Source organism: Aspergillus oryzae, chromosome 3, assembly GCF_000184455.2.
Source record: "Aspergillus oryzae RIB40 DNA, chromosome 3".
NCBI lineage: Eukaryota > Fungi > Ascomycota > Eurotiomycetes > Eurotiales > Aspergillaceae > Aspergillus > Aspergillus oryzae.
In genome coordinates, this window is record NC_036437.1 from 4,714,687 (window position 1) to 4,729,786 (window position 15,100).

The 15,100-nt window shown below is 49.5% G+C and overlaps 6 protein-coding genes across 6 annotated transcripts; 2 read left to right on the forward strand and 4 right to left on the reverse strand.

The window, feature by feature from the left end:
- Positions 1 to 229: 229 nt before the first annotated feature.
- On the reverse strand, positions 230 to 4,067 carry AO090026000144 (uncharacterized protein; the record flags this gene model as incomplete). The annotated part of the gene is made up of 4 exons (XM_023236196.1): positions 230 to 1,501; positions 1,552 to 1,822; positions 1,879 to 2,068; positions 4,034 to 4,067. The coding sequence occupies 4 exons, from the start codon at positions 4,065 to 4,067 to the stop codon at positions 230 to 232; spliced, it is 1,767 nt and encodes a 588-aa protein (XP_023090916.1).
- Positions 4,068 to 5,202: 1,135 nt separating this feature from the next.
- Positions 5,203 to 5,748, forward strand: AO090026000143 (uncharacterized protein; the record flags this gene model as incomplete). Its single annotated transcript, XM_023236197.1, has 2 exons — positions 5,203 to 5,618; positions 5,721 to 5,748. 2 exons carry the CDS (start codon positions 5,203 to 5,205, stop codon positions 5,746 to 5,748), a joined length of 444 nt encoding a protein of 147 aa, XP_023090915.1.
- A 1,399-nt stretch (positions 5,749 to 7,147) lies between these two features.
- AO090026000142 (uncharacterized protein) lies at positions 7,148 to 7,681 on the reverse strand (the record flags this gene model as incomplete). The annotated part of the gene is made up of 1 exon (XM_001821586.1): positions 7,148 to 7,681. One exon carries the CDS (start codon positions 7,679 to 7,681, stop codon positions 7,148 to 7,150), a length of 534 nt encoding a protein of 177 aa, XP_001821638.1.
- A 1,034-nt stretch (positions 7,682 to 8,715) lies between these two features.
- gua1 (GMP synthase (glutamine-hydrolyzing)) lies at positions 8,716 to 10,439 on the reverse strand (the record flags this gene model as incomplete). The annotated part of the gene is made up of 2 exons (XM_001821585.3): positions 8,716 to 10,276; positions 10,375 to 10,439. 2 exons carry the CDS (start codon positions 10,437 to 10,439, stop codon positions 8,716 to 8,718), a joined length of 1,626 nt encoding a protein of 541 aa, XP_001821637.1.
- Positions 10,440 to 10,969: 530 nt separating this feature from the next.
- Positions 10,970 to 13,043, reverse strand: AO090026000140 (arginine--tRNA ligase; the record flags this gene model as incomplete). Its single annotated transcript, XM_001821584.3, has 3 exons — positions 10,970 to 11,402; positions 11,458 to 12,755; positions 12,819 to 13,043. 3 exons carry the CDS (start codon positions 13,041 to 13,043, stop codon positions 10,970 to 10,972), a joined length of 1,956 nt encoding a protein of 651 aa, XP_001821636.3.
- A 512-nt stretch (positions 13,044 to 13,555) lies between these two features.
- On the forward strand, positions 13,556 to 14,654 carry AO090026000139 (phosphatidylinositol phosphate kinase family protein; the record flags this gene model as incomplete). Its single annotated transcript, XM_001821583.1, has 2 exons — positions 13,556 to 13,828; positions 13,896 to 14,654. 2 exons carry the CDS (start codon positions 13,556 to 13,558, stop codon positions 14,652 to 14,654), a joined length of 1,032 nt encoding a protein of 343 aa, XP_001821635.1.
- Positions 14,655 to 15,100: the final 446 nt, after the last annotated feature.

The following is a 15,100-nucleotide window of genomic DNA, read 5'->3' on the forward strand; positions in this document are numbered from 1 at the left end:
GTTGTGAACTTTGTTATAGTTTTGAATTTATATAATGGAGCTTTTGCTACTACATGCTTACAATGTCCCATAAAGGCAAGTAGCACATGGGATAGTATTTAGTTTCTCAAGAGCCAGGGCACCGTTCCAGCTCTCTAGCATATACTAGCACACACATTATTCTTGCCGAACAGTTCCTAAAGCAACCCCCCTAATGTTAGAGCGGGAGACATCCCACAAACAATCCCCCCTAAAAAAGCACCCTCCCCTTATCATCCCTCCCCTTAACCCTAACATCCTTAATCCCCACAACCCACACGATAGTCAGCGCCATAAAAGCAATCCCGGCAATCAGCATATTCCTCTGACTAACAGCATACGCCTTTTCAATCGCCACCCTCGTCGGCGACCCCACCTCATAACTCAACTGCACATACAGCGAATCATTAATCTCCTTCCACTGTGACTTCATCTCGTCCGGTAAATACTCCCTAAGTTTCTGGGGCAGGGTATTCGTCCAAATCGCCCCCGAGATACTGTTCCCAATCGCACCACCGATACTACCCACCCAACCTAACAGCGCAAGCATAGATGCGTAGTCGTTATGTTCGGATGCGGTGGTAACGGCTGTTTGCTCGAGGGCGATGATCGTCCCTGTTCCCAGACCAATGAGGACCTCACAAAGACATATGTATCCGATGCTATGACCGGGAGATCTGAAATAGATCATCAACCCGATGGCGAGGAGGTAGACAGGGATTGCGCAGAGGAGGAGCCATTTGAAGCGGCCTGTCCAGCGGACTAGGAAGCCTACTCCCACTAGCCAGAGGGGGGAGATTAGGTTTGAAATTGCGACTACGTAGCCTGCTTCTGTTAGGGAGACGTGGTAGACGACCTGCAGGAAGGAGGTGAAGTAGCTGGCCCAGCAATCTGCGGCAATGACATAGGTTAGGTTCAGGAGACAGGTGAATGTCACGGTGCGTGATATGAGGAGGTTGTATGGGACTAGGGGCTTTGAGGCGAAGAAGCGCTCGTATGCGGCGAAGGCTATGATTGTCACTCCGCCGATGACTATCATGCAGATTATATGTGTGGAATGCCATTTCTGGGGCTGGGAGCCTGCGAGTGCGAATGCTAGGAGGAAGAGGGAGAAGCCGGCGATTAGGAGGAGGATTCCGATTATGTCGAATTCGATGATGTAGTAGTGGATGCTCTCTGCTAGGGAGCGTTCTTCGTGGACGGGTGCTAGTGTTTCTGTCTCTTGGGCTTTTCTTTTGGCCAACTCCCAGATTATGATCAGTGGGACGGTGACCACGGGCAGGAGGATGGCAATGGTGCCGTAGGCCCAGCGCCAGTTGACCTCGTTGAAGGATGCAGAAAGTGGCGCTCCGGCAAAAGCCATGATGATGTATGGCGATGAGGTGAAGGCAAACGCGAGGGCTCGATCCTGTGCCGTGGAGGTATCTGCGGTCAACACGTCTAGCGAGAATATAAGGCCGGTAAGGCCGACGGTGATAAATGCCTATAGCTGCAATTAGTACGATAGGGTCAAATTACATAGGAGGCATATACCTGTGCAACGCAATAGATGGTGATATTGTGGCAACACGCCATGACGATAAGGCCAATGATCGAAACGACGAGCATGAGACTCAGCGCAATGGTGCGGTCCCACAGATTCAGAAGCTTGGCAATTGGCATAGTGCATGCCGCGCTCATGATACTAACGACGATTTGAATCACAGGAAGTAGCGAATGATTACTGAAATCACTAGTAATATACGGGGCTAGATTGCTGGTCAGGCTTCCATTGAGCGCTCGTACAAAGTACATGAGCCACATGCTACAAGAGGTCAGCACATTTGTCTTAGGGCATTTTATATCATAGTGTGAACTAACCAGATATACACCTGGATCAAAGTGTTTTTGGACCATGACTTAGTCACGGCTTCTGCGATACGCACACCATTTTGTTGTTCCGATGTTGGGTCCTGAGGCCCTGTCGCAGTAGGGACCTCGGTAGTTGAAGGCGTAACCTTTTCAAGCATCCTCGTGCGGTGGATGAAGTCTGGGATTTGAAATGGAGTTTCTTGATGGAATCAAGCAATCCGGAATGGGGGTTTAATACTACTTGTAGGCGGCCTATGTTGGAATACAGAACTGTTGCCAAACCCTATTCAGCGCTGGATACTAGGTAGAGCCCATTATTTACGTAAGGATTATGAGACACGTAAAGATCAGGGAATCAAATACCCTAGCAAGGATTCTATGTAGAGTCTCATAGGCTACCGCGATCACTAGTGAACACATATTATAACTGATATGATCAGGCATCTTATCTTTAGTGGTCGGATGTAACTCAAAATGGCATTGGGTTACATCGGGCTGCTACAAGACCGACTAATTAAGTAATAAACGCCCACTAGTGCGCAGAGATTAGATTGATAATCTTATCTATGCTTTTTCCCCTTTGGCTTTAGGGTATGCAGCCGAAAAGATCAGGCCATCAGTCCAACAACCGGTCCAGCCTTTGATCTCAGAGGATATCTTCGAACTTCAGTGCTGTGTAATAGGGTAGTAAGGCCATAGCATCATGCAGCTACACAAGTATTGCTCTATGCTTGTAAACTGATATCTCCATCACCGAGGTCGTCTATTTCGGTGAGTTACTCTAGTCCGGCTGTCTGCTTTCGGGTTACGGGCTCAAATGATTTGGCAATCGTATTACGTACAGCAATCTGCATATTACAAATCCTTCCCTTTGTTTCGGAAAGTCAAAGTATGCTAGCTCCTGCCCTTGCCATGAACCTGCTATGTATGTCTCTCAATCCCTGCATGCTCTCAGAGCTAACCGTGAGCAGCCTCGGTCAGCAACCCACGTTGGAAATAGTCTGACGCCAGCAAAGCGCCGACACCGCTTCATTAAAGCTTATGGTTAATCTGATAGTAAAGTCTCACGTCCACAATTTAGACACTAGGTCAAATTAAAAGCCTAGATGACTACGGCTAATACCTTGCAGGGATCTTAAACGTTGCCTGTATAAAGACGGAGTTAGGTAGTATTGGTTAAGCTTGAGTGTTGACGACCATGTGCAAAATATTGATTGCAGTACTAATATAAAGGGAAGATTGTTATAGACCCTCGACATAGAACAATATGATTAATGTAACAATACCTAGACCATGAACGAGGGATACCAAAGCACGGATGCAGCTCGTAGATTGGACAATAATATTCACAGCCTTTTGTTCGTTGTCCTCTCTGCTTGGTGGATTCTAGGCCTGCGCGCAAAATATTGCTGCACAGGAATAGATATATATACGCACCTCTGCGTAGGTGATATTTCAAATGCGCATTAGTTATGCCCACCTTTCCCGGGCAAGTTATAAGTGGAGAGACGATTTACTTCCGGATCAAGCACGACCCGAATAAACGTTAATCATCTTAATTTTCTAGCAGTATGAGCAAGCGCCCCGGGACAGAATTGACATCGAGATGGTAGCCCTAAGTGTAAATAGCGTCTTATTATCTTAGGTCCAAGTTGCTCTCCATGTCCATCTTTTCCAAACTTGGTTCTATGTCCCTTTTCTTATTGTTCCTTTCGCACGTTAATCCTCATATGGACGAAGTATTGGTAATAGGCTTTAATACAGACGACACCCCACGTGGAGATAGATTGGCTGAATACTAGTCTACCAAATAAGAGCACATTATTACAGGGACCACCTTGTCGGCACCTCGGAGCCTCGTACAACACCAGCGATCGTCAGAGGTGCGATCATTCAACGGCCCCGCACGATTGACTCGGCCTCAATAGCTGATACACTTTGAGCTGCCTCAGAAGGCGGCCTCGGTATTAATGAACCTAATCCACATCTTGGCCTTGAGTTGCGGTCCGAGCGCTTCCTATATTAGCATACAAGGTGCTGGAAAGAAGGTCAGAGGAGTCCAGGTTGTTCAAAACAGCCAACAACATGCCCTTCTCATCCGAAGCCGACTTCGACAGCGTAGGTGTACCCTTTCACTCCTGGAACTCCCCTATTCAGTTCCTACTGACTGGTGAAGGCACTCGCAAGCGTCCGGACATCATTTGCGCGTGGTAAAACCAAGGACAAAAAATGGCGCAAGCGGCAATTGCAGCAGGCATGGTGGATGATCGAGGACAACAAAGAGCGCATGCAGGAGGCGCTGCACAAGGACCTGAACAAGCACCCCCAAGAGACGATGCCATTCGAGATAGCGGAATGCCACGCTGATATCCTGCACAAGTTGGAGCATCTCGACGAGTGGACACGAGACGTGAAACCGGAACGGACCAACCCTCTCAACTTCCTGGGCGGTGCAACGGTTCGCAAGGAACCCAAGGGGGTAGCTTTGATCATTGGGGCATGGAACTTCCCCTATCTTCTCCTATTGACTCCCCTGTTCGACGCCATCGCAGCGGGATGTGCTATCATCGTGAAGCCGTCGGATGTTGCTACTGCGTGCCAGGACTTGTTGCTGGAGATTATCCCGAAATATTTGGACACCGATGCCATCCGATGTATCTCAGCGGGAGCCAAGGAGATGGGCTACATCCTGGAGCACCGTTTCGACCATATCTTCTATACGGGATCTGCAGCCGTGGCTAAGTTCATTACTGCTGCTGCAGCCAAGCATTTGACGCCCGTCACGCTGGAGCTGGGAGGACAAGGTCCGGCCATCGTTTGTCCATCGGCAGATATTGAACTCGCCGCCAAGCGTATTGCAGCAACCAAATTTATGAATGCCGGTCAGGTAAGGCCCTCACCATCCCTCTTTTGTTGCTCATTTCATCGTTTGGCTTTGCGTCGGTAACAGAGAAGGGAGCTAAGTGCATGTATTTCAATCAGATATGCCTGAATGTTAACCATGTCTTTGTCCATCCATCTGTGCGTCGCGAATTTGTCGATCATCTCATGCATTATTTCGACATATTCCTCGGCGGGGCCCCAGAGCTGTTACCAAAATACTACTCTCACATCATCAACGAACGCAATTTCGATCGTCTCGAGCGGCTGTTACAGAATACCTCCGGCAACGTTGTCTACAGTGGACAACGAAACAGAGATGATCTCTCCTTCAGCCCCACTATCGTGACCGACATTGAAATCGGAGACAGTCTCCTCTCAGAAGAGCTCTTCGGTCCTATATTACCAATCATCGATGCGGATCTGGACACCGCGATATCCGTGATCAACAGCATGGACCATCCGCTGGCCATCTACGGTTTCAGCAAGTCACAGGAAGATAAGGACCGAATCCTGGCCGAGACGTTATCCGGGGGTGTGACGTTCAATGACTGCATGCTTCACGTAGCTGCAAAGGGTGCCCCATTCGGCGGTGTTGGCAATTCCGGCATGGGCAAGTATCATGGTCCATATGGTTTCCTAGAATTCACGCACCTGCGCACCCACATTGATCCTCCCACGTGGATGGAGAAGCTCATGGGAGCACGCTATCCGCCATACACGTCCGACAAGCTCCGCAAGCTGTACAAGCCCACCAAGGCGCCCTTCGACCGACAAGGTAATAAGTTGCGTTGGACAAGGGGTTGGCTGTATGTACTTGCCTTTGCCGTTGCCGGCTCAGTGGCTGCGCGGACAGGGCTCTTCAATGCGTTGGTTAACTCTGGCTTATTGGCGCGCTAGGAATTTATTCCGAACCTAGTCGGCATTGAACCTGTCCCTGAGTAGAGTTCTGGTGCTTAGGATACCGACAGATCGTTCCTTGTAGGACATATAGGATGAGCTGGTCTATATCTGTATAGCTATTTAATTCTGAATTTCATTACGTTTACATCATTACCCTGGTCGGCAAAGATTCTAAATATTATTACCGTCTTCACTACATGTAGCTTAAAGGGTCACCCATTACGTTCAGTTCATCCATCTACATCATTTGTGGAATACCTACGTAGGCAGTTCATGCAAAACCTCCAAGTCCTACTGTCAAATTACTACACAGTTTCTATCACCAAGGTAGCCAAGATGCTTCCGCTCCCGCACTGATCCATGTTATAATATATCGCCCTCATACTATGCCCCAGAACGGAACACTGGGACTTTAGAGTCTATGTCCAGATCAAAATAGCACTCATCCCGCGGTATTAACTGTCAGTCACCTGATGAGTCACCTGACGCAGTCATATATGGCTTCCCAGATAGTTGAATGATACAACAACAATCATCTACCTCGCAGTCCTCCAGCTCTATCATTAACCAATGCCAGAACTGACAACCCACATGAAAAACGGCATTTCTGAGATATATGAAAAGGCTCTCGGGCAGGAATCCCAACGAGGCATGTGCGAACCCGCGGTCCGCGGTCCGCGGTTCTAAGTTAATCCCGAGCCAGAGGAGGGATTATAGTGTGCGAAGTAGATGTCTAGTTAAATACCCCATGAACAGCCTCTTATAATATCTTTTAACTGTGTACCAATCCAATAATTAACCGGCGAACTAACCACCCATTACAGCGCCGGGCATCTTAACTTCCAAAACCTGTGCTCTCTGGCATGCCAGTCCTTAATATCAAGAATAGGCCCAGTACAAGCTGATGGTTGACACGAGGGGAGCGGTTAGAAGCAGTTGAGAGCCATGGGTGTCTTCTAACCAACTATTTAACTACGAGGGATATGGGATCGATTTTCAGCGAGGGATGGATCGCGGATCTAGAACTATTTCAAGGGTAGCAAGCAGAGAAACTGGACTAGAGTGGTATTCACAATCAATTAGCCTTATCTGTCAAGATTCATCAATTCCTCTCCATTTGCTGGCGTATGTATCATGTTCAACACGAAGATTCTTTAGCCTCTCTCACTCTCAAAGCCTGACCACACGTCAGATTGTATAACCTTTCGTGGCAAGTGGAGTGTCGGACGTCTGGACTCATATCTACACACGTAAAAAGAACTCCTAAGTCTCTATTGAAATCGGAATGTCGTAAGTGAGGATGAAATACTAGGGCAATTGAAGAACAGAGACAAAAGTCCTACTCAGTCGACACCTGTAACTAGGATAGATTATATCGATATAAATGCAATCCAACGCCTAATATACAAGAACACAAGCCCTCAATTCAACCCAGTTATGAGCATCAACAAAACCCCATACAAAATCACCCAAATCCATCCCCAATAAAAACCCCTCAAACAAACCCCCCAAAAACAGAACTAACAACCAGCCACCCTACAACCCAAATTGACACCCTAGAAACCTCCCTCCCAGTAACAACCCCAGCCATACTCTTCCCCGTCTCCTCCACCGCACCCCCAGTACTTGTCCCCGACCCCGTCGCCTTCCCCTTCCCCGTTTCCTTCCCAGTAGCAGACCCAGTCTCCTTCACCCCAATCCCACTCCCCGTAGGAGAACCAGTAGCACTAGCACTCGTATTCCCAAAGCACCAAACATCCCCCCAGTCAACCTTGGCATCGTACAAACAGTCCGTGAGATCCTGGACGGACTGCCCTACCGCGAGACAGTAGATTGCGCAGTCGTTGTCGTACGCCGAGACTGGCGCGTTGTTGCAGCATTTTGAGAGGAGTTTAGTGTATTGGTCTTTGTAGGGGACTGCGCAGGCGGCGTCTTGAACGGGGATTTCGTATTGGGTGGGGGTATTGCAGGTTTGGATGCTTGCTGCTGCTGCTGCTGTTGTTGTTGTTGTTGTTGTTTGGGTGGGCATGGTTGTGGTTTATGGTGTTGGGTTAGGGTTTGGGTTTGGTATGTGTTTGTTTGAGTTGTCGGTTGATGGTCGGGTTTGTGGTATGATTATGTTTATAGGTAAGTGTTAACTTATAGAATGAGATAGTAAAAGGGGTAATGAGTGTTTTATATAAGAAATAATATTCGGCATTGACCATCAACTGCCTGATGTCTTGCGGGTTAAATTAGGGTATATGCTGTACATAGATCGGACCGGCTAAAAATAGTCGGCCGGATTCTGGGCGATGCAGTCCCATGTCCGCGGACTCCGACTGGAATCTGAATTTTACCCCTGAAAATTATAGGAATGGTTTATTCATTCAGTGAGATATAACCCGTCTATTCATAGCTTGTGGTAATTTGATGTTGTTAAGTTGATATGGAACTCATAATTTATGCCAAGACTTTACCGCGTGCCCTAATTTGGTCTGTTCGACTGAACACTACTACCTCTAAGATCTGGTAGGGTGGTAGGTTTAACTAATATCAAATTGGTTAGGGCCATGCTGTCATTTATTGGGTCAGTGGTTTTCAATTTCACAGTAACTTATTGGAGAATAGGATGTTTGCCCTGAGTAGATGTTGTCTTTATGAGTACTATTTTAACACCTCTCTGCCAGAGTCATTTTATCACTTGCACTCGCGGTACGTCATCGGTGGTGATCGCAAGACAGTAAATGCCTTGACTAAGACATCCATTGCAGCAGTCCATTGGCGATGGTAGTGATTAGCTTTGTCTACGGTAGCCATGTTGACTTCTATGTTTACCCTCCGCATGTCGTATAGGGCTTTGTGGATCCTTGCCCTATGCTATGCAACCCTTCGATCTACATAGGAAGAATGAATACTGCGAATAGCATTATAGACAGTCTCAAGTGTTCATTAACCACATCGTCAAATATGTGTAACAACCCGGTTCTTAAACTAATAGTGTGTATTTTTAAAATCTATCAAAGGCTCCGTATAACATGCAGAAGACATAACAACGTAACTTGTCTATTCATTTCAAACCAATTACTCCAACTCAATGGTGCCCGGGGGCTTGCTGGTGTAGTCATAGGCGACACGGCAGACACCGGACACCTCGTTGACGATGCGGGTAGAGACACGGGTCAGGAACTCGTGCTCGAATGGGTAGGCGATAGCCGTCATGAAGTCGGTGGTCTCGACGGCACGGAGGAGAACAATATTCTCGTAAACACGCTTGTCTCCCATAACACCGACAGCACGGCTGGGGTCCAAGGCGGCAAAAGCCTGGCCGATCTTGTCATACAGTCCGGCTTCCCGGATCATGCTGATGAAGATGTGGTCGGCCTTTCTGGCCATCTCGACGCGCTCCGGGGTGATCTCACCCAGGATACGGATGGCAATACCAGGTCCAGGGAAGGGGTGTCTCATGACCATCTCGTGGGCGATGCCAAGCTGTCTTCCGAGGTCGCGGACCTCGTCCTTGAAGAGCTCACGGAGGGGCTCGATCAGCTTCAGACCCTGTCCCTCAGTCATGCGCTTGGGGAGACCACCGACGTTGTGGTGAGTCTTGATGGTGGCACTGGGACCCTTGAAGGAGATACTTTCAATCACATCAGGGTACAGGGTGCCCTGCAAGAAGAATCCGATCTTGCCGGCAGTCTCGGAGTGAGCAGCAGCGTCCTCGATCTTCTTGGCCTCCTCCTCGAAGACATCGATGAACTTGTTACCAATGAACTTCCGCTTCTGCTCGGGGTCGCTGATTCCCTTCAGACCCTCCATGAAGACCTGAGAAGCATCGGCCACGATCAGGTTGATACCGAGATGCTCAGCAAGGGTCTGCTTGACTTGCTCGCACTCGTTCAGACGCATGAAACCGGTATCGACGAGGACAGCATGGAAACGGTCACCGATGGCCTCCTTCATCAGCTTAGCAGCAACAGTGGAGTCGACACCACCACTGACAGCGCCAAGAACCTGGCCGGTAGGGCCAACCAGCTTGCGGATTCTGGCAATCTCCTGGTCGACGAAGCGAGCCATGGTCCAGTTCTGTTTGCAGCCACAGATGTTGACGGCGAAGTTCTTCAGGAGCTTGGTACCGTTCTGGGTGTGGGTCACTTCGGGGTGCAGTTGGAGACCATAGATGGGCTTGGTCTCGTGGGCAATACCAGCGTACTCTGAGTTGGGAGTAGTGGCAATCGTGTGGAAACCTTCGGGGAGCTTGCCCAGCTTGTCACCGTGGGACATCCAGACGTTGAATTCGTCTTCCAGTCCATCAAAGAGGTGGTCGACGTGGCCGCCGACCTTCTTGGCCTTGAGCTGCGCAAGGCCGTACTCCCTCGACGTGCCAGCAATGACATTGGTGCTGTCCAGGCGGTAAGCAATCTCTTGCAAGCCGTAGCAGATACCGAGGATAGGCACGCCTAGGTCAAAGTAGGCAGGGTCGACGTGAGGAGCACCCTCCTCGTACACCGAGTAGGGTCCTCCGGATAAGATAACACCAGCGGGCTTGAACTTGAGATCGGCCAGTTTCTGGGTGCAAGGAAGCATCTCCGAGTAGACATTGAGCTCACGGAGGCGACGGGTGATCAGATGTGTGTACTGAGACCTGTATTAGAGCGACCACATGTGAATTAGCCGAATTGCACGTTTTTTCACATTTTGAATGGCATCCCCGCGGAAGGGATGCAAGACATAGAGTCTTACCCAAAGTCTAGGGTCAGGATAGTATCGAAGGCATTGTGAGGCTCAAGCTCGGGAGTTTCGGCCATGATGGGCAAATGTGATTATCAAAGTGTATACCTGATCCCCAGAAAATAGTCGCTTTGACGGCCTCGAGGGAGGCCAAAAGGTTCAGCAGAAATTTTTCCAATGGACGGTTTTTCATTGCCCTGAGTCACGCGATCAGCCAATCACATGGCGTTCCTGTCCAGAAATGCCCCGCTTGGCCCATCACGTGGTGTTACATGGAGGGGCACTGGGGCAGTATCTCTCGCCGCCCATCTCACCGCTCAGGATTCCCCGCATTGAGCGAATCACGGCCTGAGGCTGCCGACTGCGGAGGGTTTCAGATCGATGCCCCGATATAGCTGGTCTACAGAGTACGGCTGATCAAGATCTCAACAAGCCATTCCTTAGAGCCCTTGGCCCGAAATCAATTGCTCTTCAATGTAATGCTAAGAACGAGAATGAAACAATGCTGGTATTTATAAAACTACCGTAATCTACGGTTTTTATCATGATTTTTCTTTCGTTCCTCACATACTACAGCAGACGTTAGCATAGCTTCGACAGTTACAGCTTAACTCAAAGGGACATACCGTGAGACGGGGCTGAGACCCACCACCCTCATACCGTTGTAAAGGACCTGGCGAGCGGACTCGTACAGAGCCATACGAGCCTTCTTCAGCTCAGGCTCACTGCCCACGACCTTGAGCACTTCGTAACTGGAGCTCAGGGTGTGAGTCATCTTGAACAGGTATTGAAGGATGGTGCACGGCTCCAGAGTGCGGGTGGTGTTCAGCAGGACGTCGGGCCACTGAGCCAGCATACGGGCAAGGTCCGTAGCGTGGGTTTCCGTCAAGAGATCCAGGTTCGCGGAGCCCAGCTCCTCAACATTCAGCTCCGACTTGCGAATAATCGAACAGAGACGGGCGTGGGCATATTGCAGATAAGGACCGGTATCACCCTCAAAGGAGGTCATAGCGTCCAGGTTGAAATCATAGCCGTTGATACTGTCTCAATTAGTCCAGATTCGAAAGTCACTTAGGTGTACCACAATTAACATACCGCTTGCCAGACATGTCCTGCACCATGACGGAAGTAATACCAAGGATATCGGCCGTCTCCTCGGGGTTCTCGACTTGCTGGTACTTCTCCTCGTTCTTCTTCATGACTTCGTGCATCTTGTCACGAACGTCTCCCAGAATATCATCCAAGAACTTGACAGTACCCTTACGAGTGCTCATACCGCGGACCATGCCGAAGTTGACGTGCTGGCAACGGCTAGCCAGGTCCTTGTGGCCCATCAGTTCGGTGATCTTGAATAGCTGGGCCAGATGGAGATCCTGCTGCATAGCAACGACGTAGATCATCTTGTCAAAGTGGTAGGCCTCCTCACGCTCCGTGATAGCACCAATATCGCGAGTGAGGTAGAGAGGAGTACCGTCCTTACGGATAATGATAGCCTTTCCAAGCTTCTTGGCACCGTGCTTGGTGAAGTCAACAATAACGGCGCCCTCAGACTTCTCGGAGACGCCGGCCTTCTCCATGGTCTCATAGGCAGCAGTCATGCTCTCATTCTTGATCTGAGACTCGCCAGAGTACACATCAAAGTCAATGTTCAGACGGGCGTAGGTTTGACGGTACTTCTGGATACTGAGGTCACGGAAACGGCGCCAGAGACCCAATGCCTCTTCATTACCATCTTCCATACTCTTGAAGTAGCGACGAGCGCTCTCGTCCTCACTGGCGTCCACAAGCTTTTGCAATTCCTGTTCGAGTTCGGAGACATCCTCATTCTTCTCCTTCTTGGCCTTGATCTGCTCCTTCAGCTCCTTGATGGGTCCCTCCTGCTGGGCAACAACGTTGTTGATCTTGACGTAAACATCGAACAGGTGGTTGATCGGGTCCTTGTTCAGCGCCTCTTCGCTACCGAACTGCTTGTAACCGTTGGCAAGCAGACCATACTGCTTACCCCAGTCACCAAGGTAGTTCATCTTGATGACATCCCATCCCATGACGGTGTAGAGGTTCGCCAGGAAACCTCCGATAATGGTACTACGCAAGTGACCGGCATGGAAAGGCTTAGCGATGTTGGGCGAGGAGAACTCGACAATTATCTTCTTCTGGCCCTTGGAAGGGTCCGAGGGGTCACGCAGACCCTGGTTGCCATTTGTACCGTAGGCCGCCTTCTCTTTCAAGATGCGGCTCACAACAGTATGGGTCAAGGGTTGCGGCTTGAAGAAGAACACCAAGTGGATGCCAACACAAGTAGGAGGGAGCACGAGGTCGGACTCGGGGAACTTCTGGGCAAGCTCTTCGCACAGCTCTTGGGGCTTCTTTCCCTTGATACCCAAGGCGGGGACCTATTGACGCGACTCCCGTTAGCACCTCCGTAGTCTAGCAGCGTATCGAGTATGATAGCGTACCGGCAGCAACAAATCACCCTTGTCCAATGTGCTACTCCATTGCAGACGAGTATAGATCTTCTCGGAATCGATGCCGGTAGCCGCACCCAGCTTCTCGGCGATATGCTCTCTGTAGATATCGACGGGGTTCAGGGAAGGAAAGGAGTTGGGGAACTTCGAGGTCTCGGTGGTGGACTGGAGCTTGAGCCCCTCCACGGCGACAGTAAGGTCAGCAGCAGATGCCATAGCTGCGACGGGGGTGTTCGTACTGAAACGTCGAGAAAGGAAGGGTGAGCGCCTAGGATTAAAATGCGAGAGGGGACAGGGACGACTGTATAAGGGAGAGCAATTATTTTGTGGACCGCAGGACTGCAGAGTCTGGAAAATGGCGCTGGAAAATCGCCGGGCCCCGCTAAACAGATACCGACCCATAAACGGAGGGGAAATTCAAGCACTGGAGGGGAACTTTTTTTCCCTCTTTTTTTTTTGTCCGTCCTTCGTTGACTCAATGCGGCAGTTCTGTTTGCGCCCAGGGCGGTGAGTGAGTCACTGTCAGTTCACAGATGATCACCTGATTCAGCTACACCCTAACCCTATTTGGGTATACGTCTCATCTTCCTTTGACGTCACCATGCTGGAACATCTACACCTGGTCTTGACCGTGTTTCCATCATGCATCTCTTTGCCATGTACATATACCAGGCACCCACTATGTGCATCCATGTTTCTTTATACTCAGATTCACTGCCGCCATAACAATGGGTCGTCGTCGCCAGCAAGCCCTTGCCAAAAGTATACAATTCGCGCTCTTCCGAGATCCCAAGACCTTCCGCAAGACCTTGATTGGACGGATCATTGCATTCTTCAGCATATTTTACCTAAAGCTTCTTCGATATGAGCCAGATGTGTTCCGAAAGCTGCGAAATGAGATCTGGGAGATCTCGGAGGAGCAATATAGAGCCTGCTTCTTGAGTGGAAAAGACAAGGCGCTTCCTCTACTCCCGATGGGAGATCTGGGCTTTTCTGGATCCGTATGCCCCATAAGCCCATGACAAGGTTTCCTTAGAAGGGATAGATCGCGGTACTAACTCACCTTAGACATTCTTCAGCACATCCAACTCCGCATTCCTCGTCAAGAGCCTCCCCCGCCATTTCGAACATTCCTTCTTCCGCAATGACCTCTTTCAACCTTACTATGAATACATAACTAGTCACCCCGACTCCATCCTTGTTTGGATTACGGATTACATCTATGCAGCGTACACATCACTGGGAACCCTCGTGAAAACAACCCCAGCGCACCACATTATCATGGAGAACATGCTATGCGGGAAGGAGAAGGATCCAGCCGCTGAGAAGTGGGAGACCTACGACCTGAAACCAATTGACTATTTCTTTCCCGAGCGGGATCTAGTCCCCGATCCACTCGTCAGCCAAGAAACTTTGAGTCGACTGGCAGACGAGTTTCCAGATAAGATTCGGCTGACTCAATCGGACTATGACGATATGAAGCGGATGATAGAGGCCGACACGGCATTTCTTGCGTCGGCGAATGCGGTGGATTACTCCTTGTTTCTGGTTCGCTTTCCGGCCTCCTCCAACCCCGATGTCATTGGGAAAAAGAGTAAGTGGCGTATTGGGTTAGCGTCCACGGATGGAAAGTGGAAGTATCGTGCGGTGCTGTTGGATTTCTTCTGGGCCAAACATAAGTTGCATGCACAGGCGATGACGGGAGTCATTCAGACGTTCAATGTCATTGGCCGTCAAGGGCCAATGACCATTACCACGACGGCTGATGAGTATCGGGAGAAGTTCCTGGCTTTGATGGATTCCATCATGGAGGTTTATGAACCTTGAAGTCACTCCTCAGATTGCTCAGATTACTCGATCTGCCTATCTGTGTAAGGACAATAAGTCATCGTCTGATTCTTCAAATCATTGTTAGGACAACAGATCTGGCCCACGGTGCATGAATAGACTTCCCATAGGGATCAGGTAGTATTTGAAAGGAAGTCGCATTTATTATAATTCTTCGAATCCATCATATCGCATTTTTACATGGGCCTGTACAGGTGTATTGTAACGCTGAAGCTCTGCAAAAGAAACAACAAGAAAAGTGAGATCGTTTCAAATTCTAGGTATCGTGCGTACTTAAATGGTAGTGAGAACTGCTAGACTGAGCACTTCATCTAAATCTATCGTCCCGACATGGTAAGGGATTTTTTCCGGGTCCAACACCAACATAGCATGGCATATCTCGAACATGAGTCTCCGCACATCGACCCGAGCTAACGTCGCAACGG